We start from the raw sequence: 20,194 nt of genomic DNA, 5'->3' as shown, positions 1-20,194 counted from the left end.
AATTTCATGCTCTTTAACATCTGTAGCGGCGATCTTGAAAATCTTGTTATTGCTACTCCATCTGGATAGTTGGTCATATTGACATGAGGTGTTACCAAACGATGAGATATGATGTCTAGTTGGTTCCAAAATGAAATTAGAGTCAGTCTGACATTCAGTATGGCTGCCATGCAGCCATCTTCAAAATTGTGTTATTGCAACTGCAAAATGGATGGTCATATTGAGATGGGGTTTTCTTCAGAAGGCTTCTTAAGGTATCTATTTACTTCTTATAGTTTGTCTTAAATACAAATTATGCCAGTCTGACTTTCAATGGCATTCTTCAAAAATCTTGTTGTGGAAATTGTGCCATTCATGTATGCAAAGTGGCTGCTATGATGGCCATCTTGAGAATCTTGTTATAGCTAGTCCTCAGGAATGAATGGTCATATTGACATGGGGTTTTCACCAAAAAATTTCTTATGATGTGTAGCTAGTCATAAATTAAAATAGTGTTGAACTTACATCTCAGATGGTTTCAGCACTTTGTAGTTAATAAAAAGAAAACAATTTGCAGCTTCCCGGAAATTTTTAAGAAGAAAACTGTCTTAGATTCCTGTAAATTCCTTTTGGTCAGGAGAGCATCAAGGGACTTTTGTTTATGGAAATCACAAAGGAAACCCTGTAGATACAGTGGAACTTGACACACAGTACTCCTCCATTTAAATGACACCTGTTCATACATGAAACTCATCTCTTACATTCCTCCTCATTTCAATCAATCAATCAATCCTCTCTGCACCGTCTGGTGCTTGAGGCGACAGCAAGGGAGCACCATTTTGGTCTGTCGGCTGCTGTTGTGGGGGCGGTCTGCAGGGTCCTCATTTAGAGGAAACATATCCATAAAAAACTGATTTTTAATGACCATTATAAACAGGTTTTACTGTAATAACCAGGTCTGAACATCATAAAACTCTGTGCTAGAATTTTAGATTAAACTTTTACTATCAGCCAATCAGAGATAACCTTTCAGAATTAGCATCGTTTGTGATTGGTTAAAACTAAATCTCAGACACAAAACTCAAACGATACATGATTTCCTGGCCTGGAATTGAATGGTGACATGACTGTAATGGGATACCCCTTTTTTCTCTTCAAATCCATGTTGTATTACAATCGGAACAATTATCATAGAGAGACACCAAAGACATTGTAGATTTGGCCACAGCATTGTCAGTAGCAAACCATTCTAGTTGGTTTTTGATTGGAAGGATGTTAGCAAACCATTCTAGTTGGTTTTTGATTGGAAGAATGTTATTGAGACATAACATTATACTTTGTTTTGCAGTGCAGGTCCCATAGCACGTGCTTTGGATCTTGGAGCTGATGTTGTGATTACAGGGAGATGTGTGGACAGTGCTATTGTGTTAGGACCGCTGATACACACTGTAAGTGTACTCTGTCTGATGTGTTACTTGTCTTTGGAGGTACAGAATAATTTATCCTTTACACCCAGTGCACTATTTGTCTTTTGTTCGGTTAGCTCAGGTTTTTGTTTATTGCAATTGCTTTGGTGTTGGAAGAATCATGTGACACCGCACACATAGTATGGAAACATGCACAAATGCAATGGCAGTATTTCATGATCCATGCTTTTTTCATATGATGGGTTAATAGTTGTAACATTAAACAGACACTGCATACTGAGGTGAGGCCAGTTGTCACCTCTTAGTTCTTGTTGAATTTCTGTAAATGGAAGACGCTAATGTGTCATGTGGATATTTGTTTGTTTGTTTCGCATGATAATGTCTTGTTTAAAATGATGTTATTTAAGAATGCTTGAATGTACAGTATAACAACATTATATCTATAATATTTCAACCTGTACAAATTTTGTATTCATACTATCGATATATTTGTTGAATCCATATTGGTACTAATCAAGCTTTGCTTTATTTATGAGACAGTTCCAGTGGCCTAGTGGTTACAGTGTCCGCCTTAGGTGCGGGAGGTTGTGAGTTCAAGCCCAGGCCAAGTCATACTGAAGACTTATAAAAATAGCACTAAAAGCTGCCTTTTTGGGCACTCAACATTAAGAGGTTAGTCTTAGGACTGGTCATTGTGGTGTCAGGATAATATGACTGGGTGGGACATCATGCTATGTCTGCAGCATGATGCACCAGTGCTAGACATTACTATGAACTGCCACACTGCAGACATCATAGCAATATGACTGGAAAATTGTTAAAGCTACATGAAAAAAATATGTATGAAATGGCTTTAAAGAAGTAGGTGAAATATATCTGTATTTTTAATTTAATTGTACCACATTTATTTAACATTTCATTAGATTGCAGTACAGTATTGCAGAGCAGTATAAAACATAACATTAATCACACTGATATCATATTTCATGGTGAACTTGAAAAGAAAAGAAAAAACCATGCAAGTACACTATCATAAGTAAGTCCTGTATAATCTTGTTTAAAAATCTTATCCAACTGCAAACAGCATGGACTCTGATTTTGTGTCACATGATGTGCTGGCAGATCTGTGTCATTGCAGTATGCTAGAACTAATCAGTAGAATAAACAACGTAGACCCTGGTCTGCTGGCACATTATTGCAGATCAGGTTCTATTTTGTTTGCCACTGGATGCAAACTTTACCTAATTATGAAGGGTATTATATCCATATCTCAGTTGCCATACATTGCCTGGTTGTTTTTCCTTGTTTGTTTCTTTTATTGGATTTTAATCAGTGATAAGAAAAGGAAGCACTATATAAAGTATATTTGATTCAGACCCTTGTGGCATGATATTTTTCAAAAGAGTATGAGATTAAAGACCATGAAACTGAATGGAAACAAATAAGGAGTAGCCGTTTAAGATAAGATACATGTTAGAATATTACTATTGCATTGAATCACATGTTGGAACTTGGTGTAAATGAATAACTCTTGTGAGTTTGGATTTCTTCACAGTCACTTTTAAGTGGGGGGCTTTGTCGGAGATGAATAATACTTGATGAGAGTAATCAGTCACAGTTCACACTGTCGCAGCATGAGGGTATATGTCTTACTGTCAAATATCCACTTGAATATTACAATATCAGTCACAATTCACACTGTCGCAGCATGAAGGTACATGTCTTATTGTCAGATATCCACTTGAATATTACAATATGCTAGACATCACTGTAAACTGCCACATTGCAGACATTGTAGCAATATGAAAAATTGTTAAAGCTATGTTAAAAATCAAAATCACATCACACACTCTCTCTTTGTCTGTCTATCTGTCTCTTACGAATCTATGGCTTAATATAAAAAAATTAAACCCAGTTTAGATAAGAAGTATAGTTGTCATAATAAAGTTAATAATATTCTGTCTCTTTTAACTGAAAATTATTTTCTGGAGGAGAGCAGCACTAACGTAGCAAACTTTATTCACCTATACGACTTATAAAAAATACTTCTCTAGGACAACATATTTGTGAAAACTTACTGTCGTTGACCACCATCCTGAGAGGAAAAAGAACATTTACAGTTGCATATAATGCAATATGATATTACCATAATAATATAACAGATATATGTTTAATGTAAAAAAAATATTTATTGAGAATCTTCTATATTTCTAAACTCAACAGCTAACTTAAAGATAGTTTCTAAGGAAGTCAAACATTTTTACTAAATTACCCAACCAAGTAACTATCTGAAGATTTATTTTTAATAAATTGCTGAATCGCCCATGATTTTTGTGATTTTAGGGATATTTATATGTTGAAAAATAATGTCAAAAAATAATCACAAAGTTAATTATGGAAAAATGAATGTTTTATTTTTATGCAGATACGAGAAAATTGTATTTTTCCATTTGTGACTAATATCACCGATTATGCCTAATAGTTATTTATCTATTGTGTATAATCCATCCATTTGAGATGTTTTGTAAAGCAAGATGAAGATGCTGTCTCTTTTTTGCGTCTCTGTTGAGCAGGAAATATATACCAGAAATAATCTTGGACAGCTTTGTTCCATGCTACCACCTAATGGAAGATAACTGGCTATGATTCCTCACTGGGGAATAACTCTCGGTTTCTACAGTAATGACAGCTGACTCATGTGGCTTTCTGTTTCCTAGGCTTGTTAAAATAAATTCTCCCCTTCATTGCTGGCTGCCCAGCGGTATGAATGGCTTTTTATTGATCCTGCTCATTTCAGTTTGAATTGTGTTATAAGCAGTCAGTGCAGCAGCAGCCAATGTATATATATGCAGACCCTTCAGATATTTTTAAGATAGGCACATGCAAATTGTGTTTGTTGTGCAGTTTGAAAATTCTTTTCAGTCTGAACAACAAATGGGTGGCAGTCATTTTAGTGTGTACATTTCAGCTAATGCTGCACAATATGAATTAGAAGTCTTAAATGTGATATAGGTGTTTGTTTAAGGTAGTTTTATGTAAAAATATTTTAATTTTTCAGGTACATAATTATAGGTTCATTGAAAATGGCACCCTTTCTTGGAGTTCATATGTTCTTCCTGGTCCAGTCAAACTTACCAGCTCCACTCAAAATTGTATCATTTTGTAAAAATATTTTTGAGTCAAATCTGCAGTCAGAATTTCATTAACACAATGAAGTAACCAATTTGTTTTATAGCAAAGGTTTAATAATATTATTTAATGTTAGTTTTCAAATAACCAGCATGCTGAATTCTGAGATTTTACTCAAAAAGGTGAGAAATCCTCTGAAATTAGGACTGGATATACATTCTCAATGAAATTTTAGAAGTTTTTGTATTTTATTTTAAAATTTTGTTTGGTATTTTGAAGCTAGCATGTGATTTTTTGTTTGTAAAAGGGTTTCAGTTATTTTGATATTCAGATAATTTACATATTGTTCAAGAAAATGTGTTGAAAGCATCGTCATCACACTCACTCTTGGTTGGCTTAAAATATAGCTTTGTTTTTTGTGAAATCTTTGGCATTCCTGTCACACTGATGTGGTTGGATTTAATGTTATTTTTGGGTGTGAGATCAGTACCAGGATTCTTGTGTAAGCTTTCCGAATCACTCAAGTGAACATATTGTCCTACACCTTGATCTTGTGCTTCTTTATCCATCAGTCCTTCATTTGATTTGCTTCTTTTCTTCCATCCCTAGGTCTTCAAATCAGCAACTCTTGCTGGTTTTTTCTTTTTCATTTTCTTCGATGCAGGAATACACATTAAATGATCTTTGCCTTGATGCTGCTAAGTGAACTGGCAGTGAAGTTAATGTGGCTTCTCCTGTCATTGATTCGGTTTTATTTAATATTGATACATCAAATTTGGAACCTTTCCCTGTAATAGCATTATTCATAGTAGGCTCATTTATCTCGGAGTACATTTCAGTAGTTTGACATGCTGTTTCATTGTCTTGTGGCACAGTTATATGGACAAATAGGCTCTTGATTGTTTCTTCATCATTGTCCCAGGTTTCACTGGATGGATTTAGGCTTGTGTCTACTTCTGTATATATTATTGATGATTCAGTTTCCGGTCCCTCACTGTTTGATATGTTAGGAGACCAAGCACCATTCTCAGACCTGAGCACTTCTGCATATGTGATTTGCACATCATTTTCACTAGAAGTAGATAAGAGGTGCTTACACCTCTCCCTTAGTTTTTCTTGCCCGACAGGGGTAAGTTCTGGGTATATTGAAAGCAGATTATCATTGTGTTTGAGAAAATGGGCATCTGATGAATCCGAGCTGCAGGAAGATTTTGGAAAGGTTTCTTCTGTTGTGCAGCCACTATCACACTGTTGAGTTAAAACTAATTGCATTGATCTGCCAGCATTCTTTCTAGGTACCATCTTTAGTATTACTGTGATGACCAATATGATGATGATAAATGCAACAGCTGCAATTACTGCCAAAGATTTGAAAATTATTGTTGTTGATTATTGTAGGTTAACATTTGTTGTACTTGTCAGTCTTTCAATCATTTAGGATTTATTTTTAGTTGACAAAATTGGCATAATAATGGAAGGCTAATAAATGAATATTTTATTAGGTTATGATAAGCAAGGGGCCCCGAGTGGCCGAGTGGTCTAAAGCGCTGAACGTTCCGGATCACTGCCATCTCACCTCTGTCTGCGTGGGTTCGAGTCCAAAGCTCGGCTAGCATGGGTACGTGGGAAAGCCTGCCAGTAGCTTCTCGTGGTCAGTGGTTCTTACCTGGGTTTTCCAGGGTTCTTCCTCCACCATTAATACTGGCTGCCATGTATAGCCTATCTTGTGCTGAAAAATGGCGTTAAACCCTAGAACAACAACAACAACAACAACATGATAAGCAAAACTAAACAGACAAAACAGAACAAATCAAAAATGTCTAAATGGATTATAGTGTACATTACTTAAAGCATATTTATAAAAAAATCATTTTAATAAAATTTAAATTTATTAACTGATTGAGATGAGTGTATTAACTTTTAAGCAAAACATTCTGATACTGATAATGTAAACATTATTTTGTCTGTTTGTTTTAAAGAAATGATTTCATTTCTGCATAATTAGATGTCTTTGTGAAAGAAAATGCTAGAAATTCCTTCCTTCCATAAATTCCTTTCTTCCATAAATTCATTTTTATAGAATATTCATTTTCGATCCAGTGTTGATCTGCTTAAAATTTAATTTAATTTGGCATTTATATTGATTGATTGATAATTATTTTGTCAGTTTAAATCTTACCTTGAATGGATTTGGTATATTCCACAAAATTATTAAATTTGACTTGTTCTCTTAAATCCAATCATTATACTGTTTCAGTATATGTTATCGTCTGTCAGCATAATGAAAGGAAACTTAAGTCTTGTTGATAGGAATGTGAATACTTGGTACTACATATGATGTGTCATTAGGTGAAGAGGATTGACTGTAATTGTGCTACCTTGTTACCATATTTGCCTCTGTGTAAAACACAGCTTGGAATGGTATTGTCCCATATCTTGGAACATTTTGTTTAGATCCACATCAGGAAACAGTTAGTTACATCTGGGTAGAGCTAATGAAAACAAAGATCTGTGAAAAGCTTGGGGAGATCCAGATCTCAGAAAAACCGGTACACCCAGATCTGGAACCACCTAGTGTAGACCCAGATCTAGGGACAGTTTGGTCCAAATCTGGGAACAGATAGTGTCAACTCTGATATGGAAGTAGTTAGTGTAGACCTGGATCTGTAAACATTTAGCATAGACCCAGATTTGAGAACAGATATTATAAACTCAGACCTGAGAACAGATAGTATAGGCCAAGATTAGGTTAGGCCCAGATCTAGGGACAGATAGTGTGGACCCGTATCTGGGAATAGCATGCATAGACCCTAATCTGGACACAGGTAGGGTAGTTCGTGATCTGGATATAGCTTGTGTAGACTAAGATCTGAGAACAGTTACAAACTGCAGATTTAGATCCAGATCTGGCCAGGAGATAATACAACTCTGAGCTTGAGTTTGAGCATCCGTGATCAGTGATGAAAATCCCATACTTAAACTCAAGCTACATTATGATTTCCAGGCCTGATCTACCAGCACATAGCATGATGCCAGGCCTGACCAAGTAGTACATGGCATGATACCAGGCATGATCTTCCAGCACATGGCATGATGCCAGGCCTGCTCAATCAATACATGGCATGATTCCAGGCCTGCTCAACCAGCATATTGCATAATACCAGGTTTGATCTAGCAGTATAAAATTATGCATTATACCATTCCTGATCTGTCAGCACATGGCATGATTCCATGCCTGCTCAACCAGCATATGTCATGACACCAGGTTTGGTCTAGCAGCATATGCATTATACCATTCCTGATGTTTCAGCACATGGCATGATTCCAGGCCTGTTCAATCAGTACATAGCATGATTCCAGGCCTGCTCAACCAGCATATGGCATGATACCAAGTTTGATCTAGCAGCATATGCATTATACCACTCCTGATCTTTCAGCACATGGCATAATGCCAGGCCTGCACAACCAGCACATGGCATGATACCAGGTTTGATCTAGCAGCATATGCATTATACCACTCCTGATCTTTCAGCACATGGCATGATTCTAGGCTCAACCAGCATATGGCATGATACCAGGTTTGATCTAGCAGCATATGCATTATACCACTCATGATCTTTCAGCACATGGCATAATGCCAGGCCTGCTCAATCAGTACATAGCATGATTCCAGGCCTGCTCAACCAGCATATGGCATAATACCAAGTTTGATCTAGCGGCATATGCATTATACCACTCCTGATCTTCCAACACATGGCATAATGCCAGGATTGAGCTTGCCAAAGTTTACTTGAGCAGTTCTGCATATGATTTTACATTTGGAAATTCTTAGTCTGAGTTCATTTTGTTTGTTCAGACAGTTTCATGGCAACAGGGCATGGTCCTGCATTCACAAAACTACCTGAGCATGAAAATAAACTTTGGTGCTCAGTTTTGCTAAGTTTTATCTGCTTTATCTTTATTCGGAGTGATGTTAGACACATGAAAGTTAGGGAATGATAATGTTCTTTGTATTTCTACTGACAAGCCAAATTGTAACTATATTGATTGACTCTCAGTATGATTTGGAGTTTGAGTTCAGTCTTTGTGCTCAAAGATTTTTGTGATTATTGGGCTGTTCATTTAAAATTTTAAAATAAACCACATATACCTTGATCTTCATTTTGGGCAGCAGAGTTTAGTCTGTGGTGCTTGCAATTGGAGAATCATTAAATACGAATAAATATAGTATTTGAGGTTATGATGCAAATGCTGTGAACCATCTCATGCATATATTGCTGTTTATATATCCCACTTGACGCCAGGACCAATGAAAAGTATTATGTCATGATTCTCCACCCATGCCCACCTTGCCCTTCTAAAAGAAGAAGGATATAAAAGAAAATTTTAAGTACAACACAGCTGCTACAATACATATTTAATAATCAAAAGTAAAAATCTGAACTTTAATATCAGTCTGAAGTTTATGTTTGCGGTGGCTAATATGTACGTGTTGATTACACCAAGTCTGAACTTAGCATTGGCTGGGAGGATCATGTAGCACATGGCATGATGCCAGGCATGATCTTCCAGCACATGACATGATGCCAGGCATGATCTTCCAGCACATGGCAGGACATACTGTAGTATGTGTAGAATTCTGTTTGGGAAGGATACAGTAAATTAAGGAAGATTTAGTAATAAACTCAGATACAGGATTATGAGATAAGACTAGTTTGATGTAACAGCTGATCAAGGAAACACTTTTCATGCCCCACCAAGACAGCGACAGGGTCATGTAGTGTATCCACACATCCATGCAGCCATCCATCCTTCCACCCCATTTTTTGTTATATTTTGCCTTTCGGTCATTACAGAAATTGTCACAGAGGTTGGGTATTCATTGTCCATAAACATGTTTCAAGTTTTGTTTAGTAATGATAATAGTGATAATATTCTGTGAAAAGCAGGTATATTCTCATTGCATCCATGCATTATTTTGTTCATCTGTATGTATGACCATCTCTGCTTCTATCCATTCATGTGTGACAGAGCTTATTATCTCTGTATGTATGACCATCTCTGCTTCTATCCATTCATGTGTGACAAAGCTTGTCATCTCTGTATATATGACCATCTCTGCTTCTATCTACTCATGTGTGATAAAGGTTGTTATCTCTATGTATGACCATCTCTGCTTCTATCCATTCATGTGTGACAAAGCATGTTATCTCTGTATGTATGACCATCTCTGCTTCTATCCATTCATGTGTGACAAAGCTTGTTATCTCTGTATGTATGACCATCTCTGCATCTATCCATCCATGTGTGACAAAGCTTGTTATCTCTGTATGTATGACCATCTCTGCTTCTATCCATTCACGTGTGACAAAGCTTGTTATCTCTTTATGTGTGTGATGTGATGTGATGTGATTTTGATTTTTAACGTAGCTCTAACAATTTTTCAGTCATATCGCTACGATGTATGCAATGTGGCAGTTTATAGTGATGTCTAGCACTGGGGCATCATGCCACAGACATGTAGCATGATGTCCCACCCAGTCACATTATCCTGACACCAGGCCGACCAGTCCTAACACTAACCTCTTAATGCTGAACGCCAAGCGAGGCAGCTGTTAGTACCATTTTTTAAGTCTCTGGTATGACTCGGCCGGCGATCGAACCCTTTATGTATGACCATATCTGCTTCTATCCATTCATGTGTGACAAAGCTTGTTATCTCTTTCTTTCCCTCACTGTTTGGAGAATTGGAATAGAATTGTATAGACTAGATTTGTGGTTAGTACAGATCTGCAATAAAGTTTTACTTTCTTCTTCAAGCCCATTAGTAGGCAGATTTCTTAAAAAATAGGCAACAAGTGCAATATTTTGAGAAATCAGTTCATTATCACCTCTATACTGGATTGATAATTTCATTGAAACTTTGTAATCTAGATATGTGATTAGTGGGTAAATGTATAATAAGCTTATACTTTTTTCCTGCACCCATTTTTTTTTTTTTGTGGGGGGACATTTCTTTAAATAATTTAAAAAAAGAGATATTTTGGAAATAACGTTCATCATCATTTGTCCTCCAACATTGGTTGCAGGACTGTATTAAAACTTTGTAAGCTTGATATATGGTTGTTGTAAATGTGCAATAAGTTTTCACTTTTTTCCTTTGATTTAAATTTTGGGGAAATTGTCTTGAAAATTGTCAAAAAATTTAGTATTTGAGAATTTACTTCATAATTGTTTCTCCTTATACACTATATGGAGATTTTAAAAAAAATTGAGCTTTGTCGGCAAGATGTGTGCTCAATGTAGATGCACAACAAGGCTTTCCTTTTTTTCCCCTGGTCCAGCATGGGAACATTCCATGAAAAACCATCATAAATGGGGAATTTGGGTAATTCAGTTCATCATCACTTCTCATACATAAGTCAAAGAATTTTGTTGAATGTTTTTGCAGGCTAGACAATGTAATTGATGTAGACATACAATAAAGTTTATTTGGGCCCATTCTTGGAGAAATTACTTTTTTAAAAATTGTTTACAGAAAGTTGAATTTAGCGAATTAAACTTGTCATTCTCCTAAACTGTTTGAAGAATTGGTTTATCCCTGTACTTTAGCAAAAGCAGGGATATTTTCATTGCCTCCTTGTGTCAATAGGTCCATCTGTTCATCTATTTGTCCATCCATCAGTCTCTCCATCCATGACAGAGTTTGTTATTGCTTTTCTCCCACACTGCTCAAGATTTTAATGAAGCCTTTTAGGCTACTTATGTTGTTCATTGATGTATGCAATGAGGTTTTATGCAATGAGGTTTTTCATTTTTTTCCTTTTGGCCCATTCTGGGTACATTTCTTCAAAATATTTTGAGAAATGGGATATTTTTTGGAATTATGCTTCTTCCACAACACTCTAAAAAGTTTATAAAAGCTTTGTTGGCTAGCTATATGGTAGTCATGAATGTCTATTAAAATTTAACTTTTTTCCTCTGGCTTTTTTATGAGAACATTTTTAGAAAATTTATTGAAATTTTGAGCATTGAGCTTATTTATAGGGTGATATGCATGTCTGTGACTCAATGTACATATTATTATTATTATTATTATTTTTATTATTATTTTCTCAAACAACAGTTACAGAAAACAAAACTTTATAACTGAATGAGAACTAATGTCTAAGATTAGGGTCTATGCAGTTTGCTTGAAATTGTTAGAGAAAGAACAAAATTGAACCTGATCTTCCAGTACATTATGTAATGGCAGCTATTTGGCAATGATATTGATGCATTGTTATACAGTACTGGAGCAGATATGGTCTGCTGTCATCTTGAATCAAGAGTCAGGTAGAGGAACTCAGAGAAGAGATTATGTTTCAGTTGTGAGAAGGCAAAACAAAATGTTGGACTGCTTGTAGGAATGTAAGTATTTGAGATATCATCACAATGATGATCATGATGATGATGATTATGATCATGATGACATAAGATGACATATTTCTGCAATGATTCTTAATAATAAACCCACCCCACATTTTAGTAGGGTCAATTTTTGGGATGACCTCCTGATGATGACAATGCCAGATACCTACTACCATACTTACTTGCTTACAAGTCAAGTCCAAGTACACGAACACAGATCTGATGATGCCTGATGCACAGGAAAATCTGGGTCTATATAGCTTGTTAGCAAATAATCAGTAGAACAAATAACCTAGACCCTGATTTGCTGGTCAATGTTGTTTGCAGTTGGACTCAACTTATTAGTAAGTATAAATATTAGTTATGCTGTTCCTAGGTATCATATATGTCCAGTGACATGCTTTGTCAATAGCCCAACCCCATGTTTTAGGAATGTCAGTATTTTTAATTTAATTGCACCACATTATTTAATATTTCATTAGATTGCAGTACAGGATTGCAGAGCAGTATAAAACATAACATTAATCACACTGATATCATATTTCATGGTGAACTTGAAAATACACTATCATAAGTAAGTGTCATTGCAATATGCTAGAACTAATCAGTAGAATAAACAACGTAGACCCTGGTCTGCTGGCACATTTTTGCTGATCAGGTTCTATTTTGTTTGCCACTGGATGCAGACTTTACCTAATTACGAAGGGTATTATATCCATATCTCAGTTGCCATACATTGCCTGGTTGTTTTTCCTTGTTTGTTTCTTTTATTGGATTTTAATCAGTGATAAGAAAAGGAAGCAGTATATACAGTATATACGACCCAGACTTTCATAACACCCTTGTGGCATGGTATATTTCAAAAGAGTATGAGATTGAAGACCATGAAACAGAATGGAAACAAATAATTAGTAGCCATTTAAAATAAGATCACATGTTAGAACATTACTATTGCATTGAATCACATGTTGGAACTTGGTGTAAATGAATAACTCTTGTGAGTTTGGATTTCTTCACAGTCACTTTTAAGTGGGGGCTTTGTCGGAGATGAATAATACTTGATGAGAGTAATCAGTCACAGTTCACACTGTCGCAGCATGAGGGTATCTGTCTTATTGTCAAATATCCACTTGAATATTACAATATCAGTCACAATTCACACTGTCACAGCATGAGGGTACATGTCTTATTGTCAAATGTCCACTTGAATGTTACAATATCAGTCACAATTCACACTGTTGCAGCATGAGGGTATATGTCTTATTGTCAAATATCCACTTGAATATTACAATATCAGTCACAATTCACACTGTCACAGCATGAGGGTACATGTCTTGTTGTCAAATGTCCACTTGAATATTACAATATCAGTCACAATTCACACTGTCGCAGCATGAGGGTATATGTCTTATTGTCAAATGTCCACTTGAATATTACAATATCAGTCAGTTCACACTGTCACAGCATGAGGGTACATGTTTTATTGTCAGATATCCACTTGAATAATACAGTATGCTAGACATCACTATAAACTGCCACATTGCAGAAATCGTAGCAATATGACTGAAAAATTGTTAAAGCTACGTTAAAAATCAAAATCACATCACACACTCTCTCTTTGTCTGTCTCTCTGTCTCTTACCAATCTATGGCTTAATATAAAAAAAAAATTAAACCCAATTTAGATAAGAAGTATAGCTGTCATAATAAAGTTAATAATATTCTGTCTCTTTTAACTGAAAATTATTTTCTGGAGGAGAGCAGCACTAACGTAGCAAACTTTATTCACTTACATGACTTACAAAAAATACTTCTCTAGGACAACATCTTTGAAAAAACTTACTGTCGTAGACCGCCAACCTGAGAGGAAAAAGAACATTTACAGTTGCATATAATGCAGATATGATTTTACCATAATAATATATCAGATATATGTTTAATGTAAAAAAATATTTAATGAGAATCTTCTATATTTCTAAACTAAACCGCTAACTTAAAGATATTTTCTGAGGAAGTCAAATATTTTTACTAAATTACCCAATCATGTAACTATCTGAAGAATTATTTTGAATAAATTGCTGAATCGCCCATGATTTGTGTGATTTTACGGATATGAATATGTTGAAAAACAATGTCAAAAAATAATCACAAAGTTAATTATGAAAAAATGAGTATTTTATTTTTATGCAGATATGAGAAAATTTTATTTTTCCATTTGTGACTCCAATATCACTGATTATGCCTAATAGTTATTTATCTATTGTGTATAATCCATCCATTTGAGACGTTTTGTAAATCAAGATGAAGATGCTGTCTCTTTCTTGCGTCTCTGTTGAGCAGGAAATATATATCAGAAATAATCTTGGACAGCTTTGTTCCATGCTACCACCTAATGGAAGATAACTGGCTACGATTCCTCACTGGGGCAAAACTCTCTGTTTCTACAGTAATGACAGCTCACTCATGTGGCTTTCTGTTTCCTAGGCTTGTTAAAATAAATTCTCCCCTTCAGTGCTGGCTGCCCAGTGGTATGAATGGCTTTTTATTGATCCTGCTCATTTAAGTTTGAATTGTATTATAAGCAATCAGTGCAGCAGCAGCCAATGTATATATATGCAGACCCTTCAGATATTTTTCAGATAGGCACATGCAAATTGTGTTTGTTGTGCAGTTTGAAAATTCTTTTCAGTCTGAACAACAAATGGGTGGCAGTCATTTTAGTGTGTACATTTCAGCTAATGCTTCACAATATGAATTAGAAGTCTTAAATGTGATATAGGTGTTTGTTTAAGGTAGTTTTATGTAAAAAATATTTTAATTTTTCAGATACATAATTGTAGGTTCATTGAGAATGGTACCCTTTCTTGGAGTTCATATGTTCTTCCTGGTCCAATCAAACTTACCAGCTCCACTCAAAATTGTATCCTTTTGTAAAAATATTTTTGAGTCAAATCTGCAGACAGAATTTCATTAACACAATGAAGTAACCAATTTGTTTTTATAGCAAAGGTTTAATAATATTATTTAATGTTAGTTTTCAAATGACCAGCTAGCAAAATTCTGAGTGAGATTTTACTCAAAAAGGTGAGACATCGTCTGAAATTAGGACTGGATATATATTCTCAATGAAATTTTTGAAGTTTCTATATTTTATTTTAAAATTTCTTTTGGTATTTTGAAGCTAGCTTGTGATTTTTTTGTTTGTAAAAGGGTTTTAGTTATTTTGATATTCAGATAATTTAGATATTGTTCAAGAAAAGGTGTTAAAAGCATCGTCATCACACTCACTCTTGGTTGGCTTAAAATATAGCTTTGTTTTTTGTGAAATCTTTGGCATTCCTGTCACACTGATGTGGTTGGATTTAATGTTATTTGTAGGTGTGAGATCAGTACCAGGACTCTTCTTGTGTAAGCTTTCCGAATCACTCAAGTGAACATATTGTCCTACACCTTCATCTTGTGCTTGTTTATCCATCAGTCCTTCATTTGATTTGCTTCTTTTCTTCCATCCCTAGGTCTTCAAATCATGACCTTTTGTTGGTTTTTTCTTTTTCATTTTCTTTGATGCAGGAATATCTGTGTACACATTAAATGATCTTTGACTTGATACTGCTAAGTGAACTGGCAGTGAAGTTAATGTGGCTTCTCCTGTGATTGATTCGGTTTTATTTAATATTGATACGTCAAATTTGGAACCTTTCTCTGTAATAGCATTATCCATAGTAGGCTCATTTATCTCGGAGTACATTTCAGTAGTTTGACATGCTGTTTCATTGCCTTGAGGCACAGTTGTATTGACAAATAGGCTGTTGATTGTTTCTTCATCATTGTCCCAGGTTTCACTGGATGGATTTAGGCTTGTGTCTACTTCTGTATATATTATCGATGATCCAGTTTCAGGTCCCTCAGTCTTTGATATGTTAGGAGACCAAGCACCATTCTCAGACCTGAGCACTTCTGCATATGTGATTTGCACATCATTTTCACTAGAAGCAGATAAGAGGTGCTTACACCTCTCCCTTAGTTTTTCTTGCCCGACAGGGGTAAGTTCTGGGTATATTGAAAGCAGATTATCATTGTGTTTGAGAAAATGGGCATCTGATGAATCCGAGCTGCAGGAAGATTTTGGAAAGGTTTCTTCTGTTGTGCAGCCACTATCGCACTGTTGAGTTAAAACTAATTGCATTGATCTGCCAGCATTCTTTCTAGGTACCATCTTTAGTATTACTGTGATAACCAATACGATGATGATAAATGCAACAGCTCCAATTACTGCCAAAGATTTGAAAATTATTGTTGTTGATTTTGTCTGTCCTTGATGTGTTTCCTTTGAGGATGATGGACCTTGGATTTCCCAGGTCTTACATGCTTCCAGATTGGCTTTAACTGTTTCACTGATCACAATTAGTAGACAGATTTGATATGGTGTCCCTGGTTCTAATTCAGTCAATATATACGATTTCCAATCAGCTTGAAGCTTAAATCTGGTGCTAGTTCTGTTCTGCAAGTTCATGACCTCCAGCAGATATCCAGACAAAAGATATTTATCATTGACTGACCAGGTCAGCTGGAGAGAGGTCTGGGACAAAGTGGTAATGTTCATATCAAACCAAATGGGACAGTCAGACTGGAAATAGTCATCTCTACACACTAGCATATTTCGGAACAAATCTGTTAGGTAGTAACTTTTATACCGTGCTGGTGTGGTACACTTAAGAAAATTCTTTTTGAATGATCCTCTTTGTATCCTGTCATACAGCCATAGAAAATGACAGTCACAGATCCATTCATTCTCTTGAAGTTCCAGTTTCTGAAGCTGAGTGAAATTTTCCAGCACACATTTGTATAGTGTCTTCAGCTTATTATTGTTAAGGTAGAGCTCTTTGAGGGAACCACCGAGGCCATAAAGAGTCTGTGGACTCAGTTTTTTTAGGTTGTTATCGTCCAGGTATAAAATTTGTAGATTGGAATGGTTGCTGAACAGAGAGGAAGGTATTTCCTCAAGTCCTATGCATTTCAGACCTAAAACCTGAAGACTTGATACGCTTCTAATCAGCTTGTAAGTATCCGTCAAATTCAGGAGATTGTAACCCAAGTCCAAATGAGTAAGAGAGACTTTGAGATGCCAGAAGGCTTCATGTGGCAGATTTAATAGAGGGTGACCTGATGAATGTAACAAATGACAGGAGGGCACCTGATGTTGATCATGAAGGTCAAGATGGGTGAGATTGGGAGTGGGAAGAAAAGAACCTACCTCTATGTCTACTATCTCATTCATGGAAATGTCCAGTGCAATCAAATTTCCCAGTCCTTTGAATGTTGTGTTTTGGATTTTCCCCAGCTTGCATTGATTTAGAATCAGGACCCTTAAGGTGGACATGTTGTAGAAGACTCCCTCATTTAGGCTTGTGAGAGGATTTTGTGAAAGGTTTAGGATTCTGAGACTCATCCATTTTGTAGTTGTCAATGGGGACAATGCTGAGACAGAAAATTTGTTTAGACTTAGGTCCAGATACTGTAATGTTTTGTGGATGTCAGTGAATGTAGTATGCTCAAAAAACTGCAAAAAATTCTTTGACAAATCAAGAGATTGCAGTTCTGTCAAACCTTTGAAAGAATTTTCATCCAAATGAAAAATACTTGTTTTGTAAATTTTTAAGTTCTTCAGTGATTGTAAGTTTTGAATGGCTTTAGGAACAGTTTGTAGAGATGGTAAATTTTCAAGATGGATCATTTGTAGGTTAGGCATGTTTACAAAAGTGTTATTTCCTAGTGAAGTTAGATTGATACAGCTCTTTACTTGGATTCTCTTCAAACTGGTAAGGTCTTTCCATGGGTTGTCCTCACTAACATCTGTCAGTCCAAAATTTTCCAAATGTAGCAATTCCAATGTCTTTAACCCTTTCAAAAAGGGAAGATTTACCACAGGTCTTCCATCTCCTTCAATATACAACATTTTTAAAATTTGTTCCACACCAGCAAAGGCTTTGCTGTCAATGTGTGTGAGCCTGGCAGATCGCAGATCAATTTGCTCAACATTTATATTTTTGAAAGATTCCAAATAAAGTATGGAAATGTTATTTGGAGTTTTATACATATATCTTGGGTCTGCAAAGAAGTTAAGTTTATAAAAACTTGTATTCGAAGGGGCAAATTTTGGAATGGTCTTCAGTCCTTTATTGGTGCAGTCAATATTGTTGTCACTATCACAGTTGCAAAGTTGTGTTGGGCAGATGAATTTTGAGTTCATGAACTCAATTCTTGTCAATAAAAGAACATACACAAATCCAAATTCTGTAAAACAGGATCTCATACTTGTTTGTTTTTCTTCTTTTGGTCAACAGTATTTGTCTGAAAGGTAAACAAAACTATGTTTTCAGAATATAGTGATCATGAATGTGAAGTAAATAAATCTCTTGTCTGTAATTGATACTGCTGAGAAAAAAAATGCAGTAAAGTCCAATGAAATTTCTTACCACTCAGTTACTTACCATATATACTTGGCTAATGTCTGATTCCAACTGCAAACAATATAGACCATGAATTGGTATTACATATTGCATCAGCAGGTCAGGTTCTATGTTGTTTGTTCCGTTGATGACTCCTAACAAATCTGTGGTGCATTATGCAATGTCAGGTCTGGGTCTGTGCAGTTGCATTTGGTCTGGACTTTTAAGTGAGTATGTGGTCCGTATATCGTTATTGTAGGTTAACATTTGTTGTACTTGTCAGTCTTTCCGTCATTTAGGATTTATTTTTAGTTGACAAAATTGGCATAATAACACCCACAATAATGGAAGGCTAATAAATGAATATTTTATTAGGTTATGATAAGCAAAATTAAACAGACAAAACAGAATAAATCAGAAATGTCTAAATGGACTACAGTGTCTATTACTTAAAGTACATTTTTTAAAAATTCATTTTAATAAAATTTAAATTTATTAACTGATTGAGGTGAGTGTATTAACTTTTAAGCAAAAAAATTCTTGTACTGAGAATGTAAGCACATTGTTTTGTTTGAAAGAATTGATTTCATTTCTGCATAATTAGATGTCTTTTTGAAAGAAAATGCTGGAAATTCCTTCCTTCCATAAATTCATTTGAATAGAATATTCATTTTTGTTCCAGTGTTGATCTGCTTAAAATTTAATTTAATTTGGCATTTATATTGATTGATTGATAATTATTTTGTCAGTTTAAAGCTTACCTTGAATGGATTTGGTTTATTCCACAAAATTATTAAATTTGACTTGTGCTCTTAAATCCAATCAACATACTGTTTCAGTATATGTTTTCGTCTGTCAGCATAATGAAAGGAAACTTAAGTCTTGTTGATAAGAATGCAAATACTTCTGGTACTATATATGATGTGTCATTAGTTGAAGAGGATTGACTGTAATTTTTCTACTTTGTTACCGTATTTGCCTCTGTATAAAACACAGCTTGGAATGATATTGACCCATATCTTGGAACATTTGGTTTAGATTCATATCTGGAAACAGTTATATATGGGTACAGCTAGTGAAAACCAAGATCTGGGAAAAACTAGGGGAGATCCAGATCTCAGAAAGACCGGTACACCCAGATCTGGAAACAGCTGGTGTAGACCCAGATCTGGGGACAGTTTGGTCCAAATCTGGGAACAGATAGTGTCAACTCTGATATAGAAGTAGTTAGTGTAGACCTGGATCTGTAAACATTTAGCATAGACCCAGATTTGAGAACAGATATTATCAACTCAGATCTGAGAACAGATAGTATAGGCCAAGATTAGGTTAGGCCCAGATCTAGGGACAGTTAGTGTAGACCCGTATCTGGGAATAGCTTGCATAGACCCTGATCTGGACACAGGTAGGGTAGTTCATGATCCGGATATAGCTTGTGTAGACTAAGATCTGAGAACAGCTACTGCAGATTTAGATCCAGATCTGGCCAGGAGATAATAAAACTCTGAGCTTGAGTTTGAGCTTCCGTGATCAGTGATAAAAAAAATCATACTTAAACTCAAGCTACATTGTTTATAATTTCCAGGCCTGATCTACCAGCACATAGCATGATGCCAGACCTGCCCAAGTAGCACATGGCATGATGCCAGGCATTATCTTCCAGCACATGGCATGATTCTAGGCCTGCTTAACCAGCATATGGCATAATACCAAGTTAGATCTAGCAGCATATGCATTATACCACTCCTGATCTTTCAGCACATGGCATAATGCCAGGATTGAGCATGCCAGATTTTACTTG

The 20,194-nt window shown here is 35.6% G+C and overlaps 2 protein-coding genes across 3 annotated transcripts in view; one reads left to right on the top strand and one right to left on the bottom strand.

The window, feature by feature from the left end:
* The window catches only part of LOC149797566 (uncharacterized), a 54,308-nt gene that overhangs the window by 24,959 nt on the left and 9,155 nt on the right, over window positions 1-20,194 (top strand). For both annotated transcript variants that reach the window (XM_089962461.1, XM_089962462.1), the window contains one exon: window positions 1,328-1,427. In XM_089962461.1, the coding sequence (XP_089818587.1) occupies window positions 1,385-1,427 (43 nt within the window). In that variant the 5' untranslated portion in view covers window positions 1,328-1,384. The remainder of the gene's footprint in view (window positions 1-1,327; window positions 1,428-20,194) is intronic.
* Window positions 14,102-19,285, bottom strand: LOC149797567 (uncharacterized). Its single transcript, XM_089962442.1, has 2 exons — window positions 19,155-19,285; window positions 14,102-18,295 (listed from the first exon to the last, which is right to left on the bottom strand). The coding sequence occupies exon 2, from the start codon at window positions 18,255-18,257 to the stop codon at window positions 15,456-15,458; it is 2,802 nt and encodes a 933-aa protein (XP_089818568.1). The 5' UTR covers window positions 18,258-18,295; window positions 19,155-19,285; the 3' UTR covers window positions 14,102-15,455.

This window comes from Sinohyriopsis cumingii, chromosome 6 (assembly GCF_028554795.1).
Source record: "Sinohyriopsis cumingii isolate HCF-2022 chromosome 6, ASM2855479v2, whole genome shotgun sequence".
Classification (NCBI taxonomy): domain Eukaryota; kingdom Metazoa; phylum Mollusca; class Bivalvia; order Unionida; family Unionidae; genus Sinohyriopsis; species Sinohyriopsis cumingii.
Note: the sequence above shows the minus strand (reverse complement) of the source record. Positions and strands in the feature narration are given on the sequence as shown.